Source organism: Pyrgilauda ruficollis, unplaced genomic scaffold, assembly GCF_017590135.1.
Source record: "Pyrgilauda ruficollis isolate IOZ18807 unplaced genomic scaffold, ASM1759013v1 scaffold28, whole genome shotgun sequence".
Taxonomy (NCBI): Eukaryota; Metazoa; Chordata; class Aves; order Passeriformes; family Passeridae; genus Pyrgilauda; species Pyrgilauda ruficollis.
The window spans coordinates 1,887,445-1,908,500 of record NW_024524155.1 but is presented as its reverse complement, the minus strand read 5'-3'; the positions used below and the strand labels follow the sequence as shown (position 1 = coordinate 1,908,500).

At 41.1% G+C, this 21,056-nt stretch overlaps 1 protein-coding gene across 2 annotated transcripts; it reads right to left on the bottom strand.

The window, feature by feature from the left end:
• Nucleotides 1-477: 477 nt before the first annotated feature.
• Nucleotides 478-18,483, bottom strand: ZNF410 (zinc finger protein 410). 2 transcript variants are annotated; one of them, XM_041472076.1, is made up of 11 exons: nucleotides 18,424-18,445; nucleotides 17,346-17,397; nucleotides 17,038-17,247; nucleotides 8,179-8,314; nucleotides 7,653-7,886; nucleotides 7,172-7,363; nucleotides 6,149-6,308; nucleotides 5,647-5,828; nucleotides 2,892-2,981; nucleotides 1,669-1,794; nucleotides 478-1,102 (listed from the first exon to the last, which is right to left on the bottom strand). In XM_041472076.1, exons 3-11 carry the CDS (start codon nucleotides 17,068-17,070, stop codon nucleotides 918-920), a joined length of 1,338 nt encoding a protein of 445 aa, XP_041328010.1. In that variant the 5' UTR covers nucleotides 17,071-17,247; nucleotides 17,346-17,397; nucleotides 18,424-18,445; the 3' UTR covers nucleotides 478-917. The 2 variants fall into 2 exon arrangements, with proteins under 2 accessions (XP_041328010.1, XP_041328009.1); XM_041472075.1 differs by lacking the exon at nucleotides 17,346-17,397 and having other exon boundaries at nucleotides 18,424-18,483.
• Between the last annotated feature and the right edge of the window lie 2,573 nt (nucleotides 18,484-21,056).

Genomic DNA, 21,056 nt, shown 5'->3' with positions numbered 1-21,056 from the left:
GTTCTGGATTTTTGCATTTTATGAAAATATTTGATTATATTCAGTTACAAGATTTACAGCCTGTTCAGCTAACCTACAAAAATACTGTTCAAAAGAAGACATCTCACTGGAGTATCTCCCATCCACTGCTGAGATGGCAGCCAAACTGCATCAGACTTTGATTTCCAGGTACCTGGTGGAGCTTCTGCAGGAACCTCCAGGTTACAATACCTATAACCAGCAGCAGCACTAACTTTCCATTCAGCTAGGGAGCAATATAAACTCTAGGTATTCCCTTTGCATAGAAGCTATTACAGATACACAGTACCTTAGCAAAACTTTCCATTCTCAGTAATGCCAGTTGTGAAGGCTCTTTAAGGTAAGAAAATATTCAGAACACCATGTGGAAGACTCATTTAAAGAGCTTGATATACCAAAAACATTTTGGAGAAAAATGATTGGGAAAAGCAGGAACAGAACACAGCAAATGTAACCAAATGATATCAAGTAGTACATTTATTTCATATAGTAAGTCAGCTTCTGACAGTGAGATGTATTAGAATATAGTCTCTGAAGGTAAAGGGTGGAAGGAAGGCCTGTTGCTCAAGATACTGAATATTTGAACAGTGCCTAGCACAATGAGGTCCTGGTCCTTAGCTGGGGCTCCTAGGTGCTCCAGCAAAACAAACACTTTAGGCTTTAGGAGATGGACTGCATAAGCAGTTTTGAAATGGCGTTCCACAACATGGGCTAAGTGACACCTAAGCAGACTTCACCCTTCAAGCTCTGCAAGAGAGAAACTTGGTCCAGCAGATCTTCTCCAACTCCAGTTTTAGGATTCATCCACTATCTACCCACCCCTCTGTGCACAGTTAAAGCAATGTTCATTCATCCCACTGCAATATGGTGAGCCTCAAGGAGGAATGATTGATCCCATCTCAGTCACCACATATAAGAGGGCGGAAAAAAGAGCAGCTGGTCTCACCCTCTTCTACTCCAATAATTGATTCAGTGTCTGGCAGGTGCAGAGACTCAACACCAAGGCTGGGCTGAGAGTTCATGGAGATGAGATTCTTACTATGCACTGTTGATTCTTCCAGCAAACTGCTGCCCATCAGTGACTCTATTATGAAAAAAAAGGGGAAAAGAATTCCCATGATGCAATTACACTGCAATATAAGATACAATTCTATCCTACAATCCTATCCCTGCCCCACTTCAAGTCATACTGAATTCTTCCCTCGACACCTACTTTATCCATTCCTACTCTTTGGGCAGCCAGTGCTCCAGTGGATGGAAAATACTATGTTTATTGTTTTGAACCTTACTATGGTGGGATCTTATGCAGGATTGGCTTTCTCTTTAAAATTCACATTGTGTAAAAATGCAGGCTGCTTGCAACAAGAAAACATAACCAACGGAAAAAATCCACATAAAAAACCCCAACTAGATTCATATTGATTTTGAAAACAATAATCATATCTACCCCTTGACCACCACACAAAAATACACCTTTGTCTTCTGTCCTAGAAAAGGGAAGGGTAAGCAGTCCTTATCTCCAAGAGGAACAGACTTTTGTTTCTTACTGGCTTGTGGTCTCATATTATCAGGACAGACATCTTTTCTTTGACCATCCACTATTTTTTTTCCTGCGCTTTTCCCCCAGAGTGCCTGTGGTCCCTTCCTTACCTGGCTGTTCTCGCTCCCTGCTGCCAGCTGTTCCAATTCGGGAGTGGTGTTTCCTCATATGCACATTTCTGCTACCACTCTGGGAAAATGTCTTCCCACAAATTTGGCACTGATGGGGCTTCACTCCTTGGAGTCAAAGGGGGAAGAAATATCCCAAGAATTACCAAACTGGGAGAAGAGACCTCATCAACTAAGAAACTAATAACAGTTTTGAAATGGCTGTTAATACCACTGCTGGTAATTTATCAGTAAAAACCAAATGAGACATATTCCCATCTCCTGGAGGGCCATAAGCTTCTAGAACAGAAGAGGTTTAGATATCAGTAATGGCAGTTGTTGAATAACTCAAGTCTGAAGAGTAACAAAGTCTTCAAGTCAGATTGATGAGAGGGAACAAGTTATTTGAAATCATTTACTTGTTGATATGGAAGTACTTGATGTCCCACATATAGAATAAAATGACCAGAGGCAAGGAAGCTGTCTCCTGCCATCACACAATGAATTGCAGCATCTGGTTTACATTACTGAGCAGAGACTTGATGATGACTTGTCACTGTGAAAGGATTTTCATTTTACAGAGCAGTTCATCATTTTCACAGTACAAGCATGCCGTCCATACTTCTTGGCTCAATGGCATGGAAGCCAAGGACACAGGACAGAAAAAGCATGGAGAGCTCAATCCCAAATGTTGTTACTTCAATAATATCTCCCATTCACCAAACATACAATTTTGATTGTGTGCTGATGATATATAAGATAGAGCAATCAAAACAGAAGGCAGAAGATTTGAAACACTTGCGAAATACATTTCCACCTAAAACTTTGTCCAATTAAAAGTATGTAGTAGGAAAAAATAACAGAAAACCCTACCAATGGCGGAAACCCACTTGAAAGATTTCAGATTCAAATGGCTGTAGTTAATACACAGAGATGCTAGAGTCTCTCTTTTAAATAACCAAATGGCAGCCATGAAAAAGATATTCAACTTCATGACATTTTAGAAACAAGTTGTAAAAAAAATTTTTAATGCAATTTCAGTTTAGAAATAGACACAAACTAAAAAATTAAAGTGTACGGGCTACAGGCACCACAAAGGAAAGTCAAAAAACACTATGACCAGAAGCTCTGTAGAAACCAGGATTTTTCTTAAGGAAATCAAATCAAAGTCCTACAATAAAGTCTTTTTTCAGACAGATCTCAGAATGTCAGATGAAGACTCTTACCTGAGTGGACAACCAAATGTTTCCGAAGACTGGAATATTCAGCAAAGGAGCGACCACATCCCTGTGCCTGACACAGAAAGGGTTTTTCCCCTACAAGGGAAAAGTACGTTCTTAGATTTTGGGATCACAACTTAATCTGGTTGCCCAAGTCCCTGAGAACAGCCTGGACATCTCTACTCCGTTCTCCCATTTGGCCTTATGTATATCAGAGTTCCATGGGAATTGCACATCCTTCCTAAGCTTCCTAAGGCTTTTGCAGCATTCTCTTACCAGAAGAAACAGAGGTATTATTTTAAAATACTCTTAGACCATCCTTCACTGAAACTGAAGCAAGGGACCACTGTTTATAGATAACCTTCCAAGTATATAAATAATAATATAGTAATCTAAAACTACTTGATCTATGATGTATCTTCTATTTGCAGTTTTCAACAACCAGCTCTCTGTTCCACACACTCACAGAGTCCTGCTCCCTTTCTGCCTTTCAGTGCCGAAAATCCCATTAACTGTATTTCCCTTCATATCAGATTCTATACTTTATTTCAGATCAGGCTGAACTTGCCAAAATCCTGTGAGAGACGTGTCAGTCATTTATATCTATGTGAGGAGGAACTGTAATTCAAGGCACAAATTGTTCTCATGGGCTGAAGTTTATATCCCAGCTATTTTTGATTTATTTAAATTATGATAAATTGGGGGGGTTACTACATTAATGCAGTGCAATAAAATTAATCTGTTTTGAACACTCTCTTAATAAAGCTAGACATAACTTTTGCCTGCAACATCCCACTAAAGAACTCAATATACTATGTTTAACACTATGATTTCAAGTCTTTAACTGGACCCTTGTACAAGAGTTATAGCAAGACCACAGGAAGTTATTTTAACAATTTATTGTACAATATATAAGTAGTTCTTTCAGAGTAAACTTGTTTCTAAAGGTATTTCTACTGTGACTTTGCCTTTAGAACTCTTCTCCCTACAGCTCATTTATTAGCCTCTTATTTACAATAGCATTTGACAGCTGTAAGCAAAAAGGATCAACACAGCATGTTCCAATTGGTGTTACAAAGCTGAAATATGTAGCAGAGTCTCAAACACTGATTGTACTTTCAGGCTTGTTATGAATCTTTAAAAGTTTGGAAAAACTACCATTGACCTAAATAACAGCACACAGTTCCATCTGTAAGACACCCTAGAGCTATTTACACCTGCAATTTCATAACATCTTTGGTCTGATCAAATGCTTAATTCTACATTATCCATTTGTAGTTTAGAAAGTTACTATTTACTCCTCCAGAAGCCACTACTCTGCTGGTTGCAGAATGCTTTCTTATCAGGGAGGATTGTGCATGTATCAGCTGGGCCTATTAACTTAATCTGCACCTTGGCTGGGAGCTGTAAGTGAGAAAGAAAACTGCAAAAAATATAGCTGCTGTTACTACACATTCAAAATTGTATTATTGGTATACACCATTTTTAACTATATCCCAACATCTGCCCCCAAACCATGTGTTCCAGCTAGACTGCACATACTTTAAAATAGCACCATGTGCACCGACACACCACATACCATACGGTCGTGTTTAAGGAAGGCAGAAGGCACAAACAGCTGCTGGCGACCCACATAATCTGTAATTCCATTTCACCAGGGAAGTCTTGTTCTCTCACACTCGTCAAGGTTATTTTGAAATGTTAACCAACTGTAATACAATGCTTGCAAGGCCATCAGGGAATCTCTAACAATATTCCAAGAAGCCTGAACTGGGCCATTTGTTTGAGTGTTGTGATAACCCTGAGGCTTAAAAAACTAAACAAATAAAATCACCAGATTATTCACTATGAACTTTTCAGGTCCTTAATTAAATTGCTGGTCACTGTTATATTGCTGGTCATTTCAACAGTAACTTTTGTGCCTCTCTCAAACAACTTTCTAGTACAAAAACACCTAAAGCACTTTGGCTGCTATACCAACTTCTAAAAATACTGACAAGGCAGGATCATATTCTCCAGAGGAGCCATCATAAACAAACCATGTATAAAATACAGCACAATGAAACAAAGATTCTTGTTCTATTTACTATAAAAAGCTGAGCATTAATTGAGAGTATACAGGCTCCAGCATACAGTAACATCCCAAATTAGCATTGTGTAAACAGCAGTTTGCACACCATAATGCTGCCTTCCAATTAATGCTTTTTTCTGCTTTTCTTTGCTACTATATTTTTGCTACTCCTTCCACTGCATTCCTCATTTCCCTGTATGTCCCAAATGTTGTCATTCTACAAGCAGCATAGGTAACACAAGCTAGTCAGTCAGGCAGATGTCAGTACAGCTCCTACTATCTAAGCTATTGAGCCTCTCAGGAATTTCAAAGAACCTCTTTTCAAAACACAATTTCCTAAGTCATGTTCACTAACTACTCCCTTGGTAATGGTCTAGTTTCACACACCCCTCCCTCCATCACAAAACTGGAAGGGGATCTTCAGAGTATGCGTCTGAGCAGAATACAGCATCACCACACACTATTTGAAAGGTAAAGCCTGTGTGAAACTATAGAGGATAATAAAAGAGATTAGCACTTGATTTATCTGACCTACAGATCAAGGTGAATTGACAGAAAAGGGACATTAATGGAGGGCAGAGGTAAACAACATAATAATTTCAATAGTTTGATGATAGAGGAGGAAGTGGTTTATTCCTCAGGAAAGACCCCACCTCAGCAGACCACAAATAGGTGAGGTCTAAAACACACCAGTGTGAATTCGTAGGTGGTTCTTCAGATTTCCAGCTGTTGTGAACTGTTTACCACAGCCCAGTTCTGTGCACACAAAGGGTTTTTCACCATTGTGAGTTCTCATGTGCACCTTCAGCCTTTGCAAGACGTAGAAACTTTTTCCACAACCTTCTGCTGGGCAGGTGAAGGAGCGGTCGTTACTGCAAAGCAACAAAAAGCTGTTTCATTACCAGCTACTGCAATGCATTTTTTCATCAACACTTGGCTTCTTTCTTTTATTAAATACGAGTACCTGTTAAAATACAAAAATTCTAAACCAAAGATAGCAAACATACCTGCAACATTATCTAAATCTAATCCAAGTTTTTCAGCATAATTGATTTAAAGCACTCAACAGACCTAATATTTACATGAATAATGCCAGGTTTTCACAGCTTGTTAATGTCAAAACCTAACATTATGTCAAATACAGAGTGCATTTTTTCAAGGTCATAACAACAAATAGCTTCATTCTGCTCACCGGTGTGTTTTCAGATGATACTTGAAGTGAGCTGGCCATACAAATGTCCGATCACAGCCCTCAACTGTGCACTTCAGCTTTCTTTCCACACGAGATAAATGAGGAATAGGGCTTGAATCTTTTGGCTGCCCATCTCCTGTGCAAAGATGAACATTTTCCCCTGGAAAAAAAAAAGCCCACCAAAATCTAAAAAATATACAGATTACTATAATATGTCAAATTTAATAGAAAAACCAGCATCATATATAATACAGGATTGTAAATCAGGTATGTGTCTGGCTACTAACTGTTTAGCATGTCCTACATGCTGCTGTCTCGCCTATAACAGGGATCAAACACAGACTTGCAAACCCTACCAGGCCCATAAACTATTCCCAACAAGCTATCTGGATCAAATCAGCTGCTACCAAATAAGGCTTATCACAAAAAGAATAGAAAGCCAATGCACCAAAAATTGTAAAAATGGTCTCTATATCAATATCAAACAACCAATTTTAACTAGCAGCCAACTTTCACCTATTAGCTAAGCTGCTTTTTAAAACACCTTAGCTAAAATAAGAGATACTGCATTTGCATGCAATTATTTATTAAAATAATTAACTCAAAAAACATGTGAATAATTCAATTATGAATTCTCCAGAAAACTGATCTCCAAACTCAGTGGAGCTAAAAAGAAAGTATAATTTACAGTATGTATTAAAAATAGGCTCTTAAAAGTGAAAATGAAAGTTGAAAAACAAGCAGCTGCAGTCAGAAAGAAGATATTCTTTACACGTACTGGAGAACTAGTAGGCTACAATGAACAGATGGTTCCACTAGAGTTCATTCCCCAAGAAAAAAATGAGAAGCCTATTTATAATGATGAAAAAAGCCTAATTGTTCTGTATAATTCTGTCACTAATGATTTGAAGATGTCATAACTGATTCAAAGCAAGAGAGAATTAAAGAGAGGAATAAACAATGTGAAACTAGGGTTCTTGTATGGAACATTCACATTTGAGACACAATCTGTGGATGTCCTACCATTATTGCTTGCTTTGGCATTCTTTGCGAGCTGTGCCCTAGTGGCAGCAATTAAACTGTCATGGGCCAATTCTTGCACTCGTAGGAACCATGGGGTACTGCTGTCTGTGCTATCATGGGAGAGAAAGTCATTGCCAGAATCTTCTGCTTCATCTTGAACAAACACCAAGTGCTCTGCGGGAGACCCCAGCCCTAGAAAAGAAGACAAATTTGTGAAACAATAGTGTAACAGAGGGAAATGTCTTTTGTTTCTCAGAGATTAGTGTTCATAGCATGGATGAAATAGCTGCCCTGAAAAAGTCTCCACTGACCTCTACTTTGTAGAAAGATGTTGATGACTAAATGCTCCTAAAATATCCAATAATGCCCAGCAAATTTCATGATCTTTCCTCTTCATAAGCAGCAGGGACAGAGCTGTACTTGTATCTCCTGCATTCTGCTGAGACATATCCAGACAGATGACAAACAGAAGGACAATTACCTGCTCTTGTTAGGTTGAGAAGAATGAATGAAGTGCTGTCACTGGGCTGGAAGTCTTGCAATAAACTAGAAGTTTCTGGAGTTGACAGAAGTTCAGATGGTTTCTGTACATTCTGTGCCCTTGTTTCCTCTCCATCAGGGCCTACATTTACCTGGAGACTTCTCAAGACAGCAGATGAAGAAACATCTTTGGAAGAATTAGTGTGACTTGGAGAAGTGAGATCTCTTTCATCATCTAATGAGGAAAGTGAAACCAGAGTAAATAAAAGTATAAATACACTGTGACTAAAGGACTCCTATTAAATTATTTTTCTAAGAAAAAAACCCCAGAACTTGGGAGAGAAGGGAAGAGGAAGTTTCTAACTAGTCAGACTTCACTATTAAATGAGAAGATTCAGTCACTCTGCCAAACTTGTTCCTCCATCCCTGGAATGTCTTAGCAGCAAGAGACAGCGGGGGCCAGAGGGGTGAAGTAAAGACAGCTGTATGAAGGGCAGTGTCACAAAGATCTGCCACATAGATTGTACCTGGCAACATGAGTCTGTTGCATTCTGAGGTCTCAGTAACAGGAAGCAGAGAGAGACAGGTGATGTCTTTTGGTTCTGATTCCACCAGTCCTTGTCCCAGTGGAATAGAAGTATTTTGGACAAACTGAACCAGCAGCTGAAAAAACATACTGAAGATTAGGTCAAGAGCAGCACAAATCATGTAAAAAGTACTAAATCCAGTCAATCCAGTAGTTCCTACTGTCTTGTAAGAGACATTGAATATAATACCATGAATACACACAGATATAAATAGAAACTTTTCAATTTACATTAAAGCAAGGAAAGAATTGTTTGTCATCCCTGAAATACCTACAAACTTCTCATTCAACATATAATAAACAGCTCTGGATCATTGCAAAGTAAGTCTAGTTAGGCTATATTTCTTTTTAATTAACATTTTACCACTTGATACTTTATTATGGTCTAATATTTCAAGGTAATGTTCTCCACACTCAGCCTTTGATACAGGTATTTTTTTAATCATTGTCTTTAAATATTTAACTGAAAGCTGGCCTTTTCTAAATTAACAAAAAAGCAATCAGAAGACTAGTTACAAAGATGTCTATTACATGGCTATTCAAAAGCAGATAACAATTAGAGAAACACTGTTGGGATAACAAGAGGAAGAACACAGACAGCCTTACCCATCCAAATCAACTACTCCTAAAACCATCAAAGATGGACAACCAACCCACCCACTAAGGGGATTAACAGAAGAAACCCTCTCCAAATTACTACACAAAACAAGGGGGACTATTGCATAAAGAGGTACAGAACTTAAACTGAGATGCATTCCCTGGGGAGGAATTTGGGACTGGTCAAAAGATTTTGAGGGATTTGTACAGGACTTATTAGGCATTGTTTAAGGGAAAGGCCAAAGGCAGGAAAAGGAAAAGATCAAGATGGATCAGGGCAGAACAAACATAAGAAAATGGAGAGGGGAGAATAAAAGGGGCCCATTGCACATAAGCAGGAAGTTTGTCAATTCAGTTGTCTGGCACAGCCTAACTCTTACACTGCATCCTGTCTTCTTATTAAACTCCATTCTTACCTGCTTCCTGTGTGGTCCTGCTCTCTAGCGGCACACACCAATTTCTAGTGCGCGTCATATGCTAATGAACCCCAAGCCAGCCTAGTTAGCAAGTGAAATGAGAAGTGTGGGGATAGATCCCAAAGAAATCCATGAAGGCTATCCTTAGGCAGCAGCCCTTGAACACAGACCCAGGTACTTTGTGCTGCCCATGTTTATGAGGATAAAGCTACAAGCACTCAGCCTGTGTTCATTTTGATTTAACAAAGGAAGTACTGCTGGGAGTTAGGAGATAACACAGTCCAACTTTTGCAGTGGACTGAACAAATTCTGAGAACTGCATGAGCTTTTTTAAACACGGTCTCCAATCCCTCCCCTGTAGGGATTTACACTTCAGAAGGACAGAAGGGGGCCAGTTGTAACACACCCAGACACATACTCCACATTTCAGTGAAAATACTGCTCAAACCCCGCATGTAGGATCTATTTGTTTGCCTTTAAGTTCTGTCAAACAAATTAACTCATATACTCACAATCTATGGGGTTTTTTAAAACAATGAATGAAGAAATATGGACAATAACAATACACTAAAAAAGTTAAAAGTTAAAAAAGTACCTCAAGTTCCTTATCTCTAGGAAACTCCTTGACAAAAATCCTGCATTCTGCTGATTATGCTGCTGTCTAGTGAACAACTGTATGTAGCAAACTTTTATCTTTGGCATTTAGAAGGAAATTGTACAAGACAGTTATTCAAAAGCTACTACTCTCATTGTGACACATTTCAACATGCAGTCACAGAGAGCCCAGATGGACTTCTCTGTGCAGTGAGATTAGCACATCAGTGTCAAAAGAAAAAGACTAAAAAATCCTGATGTGCCTATTGTATATTTGTGGTTAAAACTCAACATTCACAGATAATTTGATTCTTATTTTGTATATTGTGATTGTCTTAGTACTTCTTTTTCAGAACTATTGGCATCTAATACAAAATTATTCCTGTGGCAGACAGCAGCTTTTTGAGCCTCTCTTAGATCAAGACAGTCTGCTAAATCAAAGAAACTATAAAGAAAACTTAGTATTTTGTGCTCTGATTTCTCTATGCTCATTTCCTCTCACAAAAACACCAGAAATACTGATGCTTTCTCAAACACTTTTACCACAAAGAGCTGTTGCTGTAGGAACCATGAAGTTTTAACAGCCCTGATTGGCCTGCCTGGAACCCGCACCCTCCCTGGAACTTCTCTCTACGGGCTCCTTTTAAGCTCAGCCTGGGCCAGTCATTCCCTTCCTGAGCTGTGCTGTATGTTTACCTGTCTCAAGCCCTGTCTACTGGATGAACCTCAGATTTTTACTGCATCTGTGTCTCCAGTCCCATCTTCTGCTGCTCCTGCTGGACTCTGGATAGACCCTGGACTGGTTCACCACCTTGCCTTATCTAGGGCTGAGGGCTGTGGATTCCAGCACCTGTCTCTGCCCTCCATGCTCAGGTATTGCAGTATTGTGCCCTGGTCTGTGAGGGCAGTGCCTGAGCTGGGATCACCCTTGACTCCCTGCTCATCCTCCCTTAGGAGCAGGCTGTCATCACTGACAATTGTGAAGCTACAAATTAAGTCCTGCAGTCATTCAGATGGCAATGTGCCATTTGAACTAGGCCACAAGCCAGATGGCAGTTTGAAAGGTTAGAACTGTTTCATCTTAGACATAAGATTATCCAGAGGACCTAGCAAGAAGATGAATCTATTTTTATGTTGTCAATAAAATACCTAGGCAATAACAGACAGTCCCCCCGCCGCCCCCCCTCCCAGGGCCATGCATTCTAATTTAGGATTAAAAAATAGGAGAAAGAGAAGTAAAAAGAGAGTTAGGAATAATGCACAAGGCAACCAGAAAAAAGAAGTAGAGACTAAAAACTGTGAGCAATAAGATAGATTTAAATTATTGGATTGTCTTTTATGTTGATGAGCCCTGCTGCTTCTTACTCCACCATGAAACACCTGTTTTATGGAGTTACCTATTCTTATACAAAAAAGACCTAAATGAAACTTGCCTCCTACAAGAAGAAAGCTTTGCTTCAAACCTTCCACTTCAACATAGCAACATTAAGCCACCAGAGAAAAGCAAAATGCAGCAACCACAAACAGATGCTCAGAAGAAAGAAATTCCTTTTAATTTGCTTTGTAAAGTAATGACAAACTAGTACAGAGAATTATGAGAGGGCAAAAAATGCAGAAGGAAACAAACTGACATGAATCATGCCCATTATTAAAGTGTGGAATAAAAAAACCTCAACCCTTCACATAAACTAAAGCAAACCAATCATCAACTCAAATAATTCAGACAAAATAAAAAGTTTTCACGTTAGTTTTATCTTGACAGATTTTTCCTAAACCTTCCTGTTCAAAATCATTGAATACCTTTGTGGACAACTACAGCAACTGGAATACAGGAAAAAACTCATTACAAACATTGTGTCATGCTCTCTTAAGCTTCTTGCAATATGGTTTTGCAGCTGAAAGTAAATAGGATATTATAAGGGTAATTGGCTATTCAGCATAGTAATCTAGGAACAGGACAGGTGATAAATTAAATCCACAGATACACAAACACTAACAAACTCTAGCAAACTGCAGATAAGAGAGAGTAAAAATACCCAGAACTCGTGGGACACTGATGGATGGGCCAGTACAGGAATAACTTGAGGGTGACCTTGAAAAAAATTCAACCAGAAACTTTGTAAGGAATAGGAACAATGCTGTCTTGGGTACCAGAAGCCATATTTCATTGGCAAGAGCAAATTTCCTATGAGATATGGGGGAAATTTTGGGAGTGGGTAAAACATATCAAGGTATTTTGAGCGGAGACTGTGGGACTGTGAAAAACTTATGGATGTTAGGGGAAGGACCAAAGGCAAGGAAATGGAGGGCTCAAGGTAGATCGGAGAGAAACAACTACTGGGAACAGAAAGGGGATTGGGGATAATACTGGTTGACCACATTAGCAGGCTGCAGGTTGCTGCTCTGCATCACCACTGGGGTCTATCTCATCCTCTCTAATGCTTTCTACTCCTAAACGACTTCTGAGTACATTCATTTGATTAAATTCACTTTGGCATAGCCTGTGAAATAGAGAAAAACACAATCTGGAAACCCAAGATCCTGGCCAGAGGCTGAATTAAAAAGCCCAAGGCCTGGAGATGGATACTGGAAGGACTCAAGGTTTGGCAAAGAGTGGACAGATGCATGACCACAAGCATGCATGTCAGCCAAGGGAGGACACGTGTGATATGCTAGTAAATGTCAAGCCTTTTTACCTGATAAGTAGGGACAGAATTAGGCCATTTGTGGCCTTTCTTTTCCATGGGAATTCCATTTGTGTTTGGGTGTGCTGGTAAAAGCCCTATCCTGCCATGCAGCCATAATGTCTGTATTCTCTCTGTGTGCACAGGCACATTTTTGCAGTTCAGGCCCAGGTGCACTTCTGTGTGCACCTGGGAACAGTCTGGTGGTCTCATGTCTGAAAGACCAGGAAGGCAGGAACCTCCTATATGATACAGTCTGACAGAGCCCATAACCAAATCACATCTAGCATCACAAACAGGCCCCAAATGGGCTGTAAATACTCCTGAGATGGTGAATGTAGAATCCCTACCCAGGGAGGAGACTGATCCACTATGACCAAAGTGCTAGAATTTGTAAGCAAAGCAGATAGGTCATCTTGGGACACCAGAACAGGTATAGTTAGGGAAACTGAAGGTACGGAATATTAACAGACCACCAAAGGAACAATAAGAGGTGTGAGGTGGCTTTACTCTATAGCTAAGACATTCCTTGGAATTTGAAACAAATTTTAGTATTGCAAAAGGACATCCTTGACTTAAAGAGATTGAAACTTTATGGGACAGACATGAATCATATGGAGAGAATCTATAATCCTTGGAGGGCAAAGTTCAGCTGCATCTTGATATAAGGAATTTTATTTTTGCTCTGCCATATATAATATCATATATTCTTGAATATACCCTCCTTTAACTACTGGAATGCCACATAACTAAATAATACAGACAGTGAATGTATTAAAAAAAATGTAAAATATTTCTTGGCTCTTGACACTAAGCAAATACTTGTTATCCCTGCTGGTCAACACAAAATGGTTGGACAGGATTATGCCAGGGTCTATCACTACAAGCAATGCAGAATGCTTGTGTTACCAAGAGACTTAAATAATGTCCCTGACCTGAGAGGAAAAAAAACCCCACAACAAGCAACAACCAAAAAACTGTTTAAAGAACTGAGAACCTCTGCTATAAATCCTTAACAACAACAACAACAACAAAAAAAACAAAAAACCAAACAAAACCCCAAAAAACCCAAATCAAACCAAACAAACACCACAAAAAAACCAACCAACCAACAAAAGAAAAAAAAACACCAAAAACACCCCCCCCCCCAAAAAAAAAACACCCAAAAAACACCCAAAAAGAAAACAAAACCACAACCAACCAACCAACCCAACAAAACAACCAAACCAGAAACAAATGATGATATGGCCACCTGGGATGGATCACCTTAAGTTTGTCCCATAATAGATGATTCAAAAGCCAAGAAGTGTCAGGCAGCTGCTTTGGCAGAAGCAGGGATTGCTGGGAGGGACAGGGTAGGAAGGTTCTTCAGAACTTCAGATCTATCCTCCCACTAGACAGCTGGAGAGCTAGACTAGCTTCCCAGGGCAGCAGGGACCATGTCTTTAATCAAAACCATTCCCGTTCTAAATTCAACCAGTGAACCAAAACAAAATAAAGAGGTCAAAAGAAAACTTAGTGGAGGGGGAGGAGAAAGGAGGGGCTGAAGCTGAAGGGTGTGCAGGGTAGAAGGCTTGTTACCTAGAAACCGGGATGTCCTCCTCCCATACAGCCTCTGGGGAACTAATTAAATCACAAGTGTCTCTCCTTGTGCAGCACTGAGGAGGAAAGAAAGGAGAGGCCAAAGTACCTCTCTCCACCCTCATTTCAATAACTAATTAAATTTACAGAATAGAGTTGTAATTCATTGGATTTTGCTAGGAGTTACACCAAAAGCAGAAAGCACCCTGTACTGGACCAGTATGATGGAGGTGACTGGAAATACATGCAAGTGTAATAAATCACCTCAAAGGCTTAAAGCATGCAAAATGCAAATCTTAGCAGTTCCCTGAGGAATTATCGTTACATAGCTTTGGGGGCAGGGAGTCCAGAAGAAAAAGCAGATCCATCTGTTCCTACAATTGTTTCCAAGCAACTTTGTAACTTTCTATGAAAGGAGGATTCACCTCTACTCAAGCATTAAATATTTAACGGTATGTTGGTGGCTTCTTTAGGGATAAAACCAGTAGCAAAGAAGTCTATGCAATAGAGACATAGTGCTTTGATTGTTATCATCTAGATGTCACAGAAATACAGCTAGCTCTTAATATATTTCTCACATGGTAGAGTATATGAAAAAACATCTGTGGCTATAAGAATTGTGGTGCCATGGCTCATTAGAGGCTATAAAATCATTATTTACTTTCAGAGACATTGGAACTGCTATTTGGGAAAACTGTAAAAAGGGTATCTACCAGTTTCATATCAAAGCAACAGAAAATAGTACTAACTTAACACCTAAGTTTCATAATCAGGACAAAAAAAAAAAAAAGGTATGTATACATGAAAATAAATCAAAATTTTTAGTATCAAATAGCCTCGATCAAGATTGAGGAACATGGTTTAGAAGACAGCATTTACAGAAAGGATGCCCTTTGCAACAACCACTGTAACTTTTTTTATTTACCAGGCCTGTTTCTTCTGGAGAATAAACAGCTAACTCTTATTATGGGCTTGCTGGGAAGGAAATGACACTCTGCCGTGAGGAAATAAGACTATTATGTAAGCAAGCCTAATTAACAAATACCTTACTCAAGTCAAGAAAAGACAAGGCCCAGTTACAGCTCCTATTTGAGGAATGAGCATTCCAACTATCCTGGTCCTTGGCTATCAGAAATAATCCAAGGGAGCCCACCCATTCACAGACAAAAGTAACAAAGTCCTCCCACGTTATTCAGAACTCAGAAGATAATTGATAGAATGTATGAAATATCAGTGACAAGGCAAGAGAGACGAACTCTTTGCAGATTGTGCTGAGACTACTCAGAGCTGCTACGAATTTGCAGCTACTTTTCCTGAACAGTGTGATTGGAAGGGCTTTGGCTGCTCTGTTAAGAAACAAATGCCTTAACACATCACATGAGCTGTAATGAATTATCAGCATGCAATCATCATTCTTTTTAGCGTACCAGTTTAAGACACGTGCTGTATTGCTTACAGGAACAGAAACTCAAGACTTTTATTGAGAAGACTCAACAAAAACCATTCAATTAAGTCTTGCAAACTTCCCCAAAAGGTATTTTATAGCTGTACTATGTCCTCTGCTCTAGAACTTCAGCCATCTGCAGAGGTAAATCTGAGAACCAGGAAAAGCAAGAACACCTAGTGGATACAACCCCTGCATCTTTAAGAAGGGAAATGCCCAGAGCTAGCTAATGGCCATTCCACCTGAAAAATAAGGCAAGAAATGGGAGACGCAGTAGGTAGTGGTGTTGAATGTAACAAACTGCAGACACTTGTATCTAGCATATTACAGGTAAGAGTAACAAAAGCCAGAACTCCTCAGTAACTGATCAGTGAGCACCGATAGAGTGACATTTTGTAAAAGTTCAACCAGAAATTTTAACTGGTAAGAGAAAGAGCTATTATGGCTTATCAGAATGGGTCCCATACAACAGACCAAACTTACTATCCAATATAACAAGGACAGCAGGATGTGTTAAGCTTATTATGCGATGTTTAGGGGGAGGATCAAGGGAGGAATCAAGGCAGATAAATGAAGAACCAGGGGTAGGGAGGAAAGAGACTCCAAACGTATGTTTGCTGCCAGTCAGTACACTGCTGTGCCTGATCACTGCAGTCCCTCCTGTCTAACTACCCAAGACATTCCTAAATATTCTACCCACTAGTGAGTCCACTGCTAGTGAGCTTCTAGTTGACTAATGCAAGTAGGACGCTGGAAAAAAACCCCAAAAAATATTCCAGCCAGAAACTGGCTTAAAAGCCCTGGCTCTGGGCAGAAGGACTGTAGGCCAGGCAGAGACATGTGAATGTGAGTATGCACGAGAGTCAAGTGATGAGGGTACAGCTATAGCTGTACTAGCAAACCATGGCAGTTCACACTTTCCCTGTGCATGTGATAACGTGTACATTCATGCTTTACCTGTGGTTGTGGCCAGCTGTGCATGCACAAATGTCCCTGCAAGTCATGCCCAGCTGAACCCGGAACAGTCCAGCAGCCTCACACTGAGCAACCGGGATCCCCTGTGTGCTGCTGCCTACCACTTCTGCCAACTGCTTAATGGAAACAGGAGTACTGAAGAACAGGACTGGCTGATGCTGATAGAATAATTCAGATTGTCCAAAACCAAGTAGAGTCAATTTGGTTTGAGGGAAAGAAATAGTCAATTGGATAATTTATTTTATTCTCATAACAAAAGAGTGCTGTAATAGTGGAAAAAAATGTAACCTGAGAACAGGCAAGAATATTGGCTGATGCTTGAAAGGAGGTGAAAAAAAATTGCAATATTTTCTAATTTTTTACCCTTCAAATCAAAGCATGGAAGCATTAGAAGATCACTGAAAACACTTGGAAAATTAGTATGCAAGCAGCAATCCGAGTAAACTCATTGACTCCAAGAGTTGCCCATAAACGTTCCTGGGAACCAAACTCAGTTCATAATTGCTCACCTCAGGTTTGGATTCTAACTCATCCGATAACATTGATTCAAGTGTCCAACTCCTGCAGCTGTTCTCAGCAAGGCACAGATTTATTTTATTTATTTTTTTTTTTAGTTCAGAGAGAACAACACTCCCTGCTTATTCTCATATTTTCCTAAGTGCAAACCAGTGTGGTGGTCCTTCTGCAAGAAGCTCTGCTGCAGAAATAATTAATTTAACCTAAAACAACAAAAAAGGAAACATAAAGAAAGAGGAACTGAAAAACAAGAGCAAAGCAAAAAGAAGTGCACATGTGTTGATGCAACTGTAAAATATACCTTGAGGTATCAGTAAAACTCATTAACTGAGGTTCCTGGATTTCTATTTTCACTGAAAAAAAAAAAAAAGAACCTTCAAAAATTAATTTCACAGTGTTAAGATGTTATTTACCACATTTTCTTTGCAATCACTAATTTTTAATGGATAATTGCCTTGTTTGTTCTGGAAACTTATGGGATCAACTGCAAATCACATAAAGTATGCAAGATATGAGGAAGCTGAATTCCCAGCCCACAACACAGTGGAATTATCCAAATTATTGATAAAAGGGAGCCATATACAAACAACCTGTCAGCAGGAAACATCAGTTCTTCCTGTCAGTCCAGATATTTCACAGAATCAGAAGTTTAATTTCTTGATGAGCCCAGATAAATATAACTTATTTCACAAATACCCATATGATGCTTATGCTAAAAGGGGAACATGAGGACAAGATTTTCTTGCCTGCTGGGAAAACACTCAGACACTGCTGACCGGAGAAAAATATGAACCACATACAGTTTTTTTCCTCTTTCCAACACAACTACCAATCTATCGACCATGTTAAAAAGTAACGAGAATACTGGATCAGCTAAAAAGAGAACCTAAAAGCCTTCCTCTCACACTCCTGACAGCAGCACGAAGCTTCACTTGCCGTGGAGGGGCAAGGCACCACACACAGCAAGCGAACGCAGAGTAACTCAGCCCTCCGCACGCAGCGGGCCGGGGCCCGGCGCTGCTGCCGCGGCCACCCGCAGCCCCTGTCAGCCCGTACTCGGCAGGGCGGGCCCCGAGTGACCCACGGGGACAAGAGCCAGCGCCGCCAGGGCCGGCTGCCCACGCCCCGGCCGGGAGGAGCCCTGCGGAGGCCCGGGGAGGAACGGGGGCAGGGCGGAGCGCCGAGGCCCGGCGGGGCAGGTGCCACCGCCCCAGGGCGCGGGTCCGGCCGCAGCCGTGAGGGGCGACCCGGCAGCGGGGACAGGAAGGGCAGGAGGGCCGGGGCGTCCCCCCGAGCTCCGCGGCTCGCTGGGCTCCCGCACCCCACAGGGGTCAGCGAGTCCCGCAGGAGCGGCCGGACCGCCCCACCACCCGCCTTACCGGCATCTCCGCCGCCCGGACGTGACGAGCCCCGGCCGGAAATACCGCGCGGGCTCGGGGCGAGCGCGGGGCGGGGCCACGCTCCCGCCGCCCCGGAAAGAGAGGGCAGCCCGGTGCTCGGGTTGTTCCCGGTTCCGACGGGATCGTTACCAGGACTGCAGTTTTCAGCTGCAGCCTGATCCCTCTTCAAGTTTACCTTTTTTATATTGATCGTTACCGTACAGGTGAACCGGAGCCTTATGGAAACGTTCAATCTGCGGAGCTCCTTTTTTCCACATAAATCACCACGGAAGACACAAGATCCCAGTTTGTTGCAGCACATGTGAAACACCGGTTTCCTACTAATACTTTGTTTCTGTTTCTGCTTTGCTGTGACTTGCTGCTCTGTCTGTTCTTGCAGCTAGTGATGGAAAACTCCAGGAGTTCACTGTAGCTCACAAAAATCATATACCCAGTTAGTAATTCCAGAGACGTACACGTCTTTGCAATGTACCTAAAAAAAAAAAATATAAAATAAAATAAAATAAAAAAAAAAAATAAAGGACTGAGTAATTTAAAAAACTTGCACTTTGGTTTTAGCTCATTATCTGTACGTGACCAGGACAGAGCACCTGAAGAAGTTGGCAGCCACTGGTCTTGCCATTAGCAGCAGAATCAGTGACCTTCAGGTCCTGTAAACTTTAACTCGGTTATGGCTAGCCTGTAGCTTTGGAGCCATACGTGATTCCTGACTCCCATGCCAGCAGAGCTGCTCGTGGCACACTCCTGGTGCTGGTACTGATAGCCAGTGAAAACCCTCGTGCTATGGAAGTAACCCAAGAGCAGCTGTCAAGGCTAGCAAAATCAGGTTTCCTGAGGCTCCCTCAGAGCACAGCTTCTTCTGATCTACAGTGAACTCTGAAAAAAACTGTGGTCACTTCTTGGTAAATGGCTGTCATCTCTTGCCTTGAACTACTTTGGAATGGTTTCTTTTTTCCAGCCCCTCCAAGATGTGCAATATGGCTTCACTGCCTTTCAGAACATTTGAAAATTTGATTTGCAGCATAAAGATTCCCGTTTATCTCCCTCAGCTTTAAATGTGCAGTGAGTGGCTTAATGGAGGAGTCATACTGACAGCCTAGTGCTTCAGCAAAAAGACTATTGACCAGCTACCTGCTGGAGCCACCTGGTAACTCCATAAAGTCTGCAAGCAAGTTAGATGCATGTCTTTTTCTGAGGTAATTATCCCATCAGCTTGCAGGCTTTGCATTAATACTAACAAAAGCCTGCACTGTGAAATCAATTTTCAGTCAAGCTGAAGCACATTTCTGTTGTACAAGGCAGGGAAAAGTGATTCAACACCCAGAATCAACAGCCTCAGAGACTGGGCTGCCTCAGTGCCATACTGGCCCCGAGGATGGATTCTATCAGGGAACCTATGAAGTCTGGCATTTATCATATTGGACAACTCAGCCACAGTTGTGGTGGCCTGAAGCTTTAGACAGATTCATTTATTTAAGTTTACAAAACTGAAAGTAATAGCTTCCGAGACTGATTTTTTTTAACACAATCCCAAAAAGCCGGAGTTCATTAAATGGCCATGCAGCAGTAACAGTAAAAGACCATTTCACTGTACTGTGGAAATATACTGAGGAATATATTCAGTGCAGGTAACTTGGTTTGCAGCTGCAGTGTAAGCTGCAGATTGAGCTCTCTGGATGGCTGTGAACTGCCAGCCCTTTGACAAGCTCAGGGACCTGTGGCCCAGCCAGGTGATCAGACTCTCAGAGACACAGCAGGAGCCAAGGACCCCCAAATGTTCCCATGCTTAGACTGTGAGGGTATAAAAACCCAGGTTTTTGTTCGGGATCCCAGCTCAAGCTGTTTAGTTATTTCATCAAGACTGAATTATTTTAAGGATTGGGACCAGTGAGACTCTGCTATGGGAAACCTGGCATTCAGATGGTAAAGAAACCTTTTCTGACTGTGTGACTGTGGGGGTGTGTGGGGAGTCTGGCTCACCGGGGCTGCTCACTGGGAAGGGATTTCGGTCCCAGCTTAGATGGGTGAGAACGTGACTGCCAGAGTAGCTCCTGGGTGGTCAGACAGGAAAGATCCCCTAACACAGCATGCCATTTTGTTACTGATCCAATACAATCCAATAAAGGTAACAATAAATGCAGAACTACTAACTTGATAAACCAACTTTTCTTGATGCTACTTTGGTAATCCAAAGGAACTGAATCATAAAGCTTGATGCTGTTTTACATTAAGATACTCAGTAATCTTGGAAGTCCTTTGACTCATCACCAGCTCAACAATAGGGAGTAATTGAGTAGATATTAAAATATGGAGACATGTAGGCGCATAAGTTTCTTTCATTTGCATCCTTCTAGGCCAGATGAGTTTGGCTGCTTTCAGAACTTGCATCTTGACTGCCTGGGGAATTTTGGTGGAATCCACAGTGGGAGTAGCACAGCACTTACCTGAGTTGTTTATGCTGGTTCAAATCACTTGTGCAGGTGTGTGAAGCAGCACCAGTCCCTGATGAGAGAACTGGATGGGAATTTCCTGTAGTCTTACTTTCATAGCAACATCTGCCTCTACAGGCTCCTTCTCTCCAGTCAAGGGGAAATGGAAGACACATTTCCCGA

Bases quoted from the DNA above. Each gene is read 5' to 3' on its own strand.
- ZNF410 (XM_041472075.1), bottom strand. From the start codon at position 17,070: ATGTTATCGGATGAGTTAGAATCCAAACCTGAG. The intron at 8,315-17,037 runs GTGAGCAATTAT...ATGTTTTTTCAG, and splicing joins AGTTAGAATCCAAACCTGAG to CTGCTGGTTCAGTTTGTCCA. The intron at 2,982-5,646 runs GTGTGTTTTAGA...TTTCCCTTGTAG, and splicing joins CCACCTACGAATTCACACTG to GGGAAAAACCCTTTCTGTGT.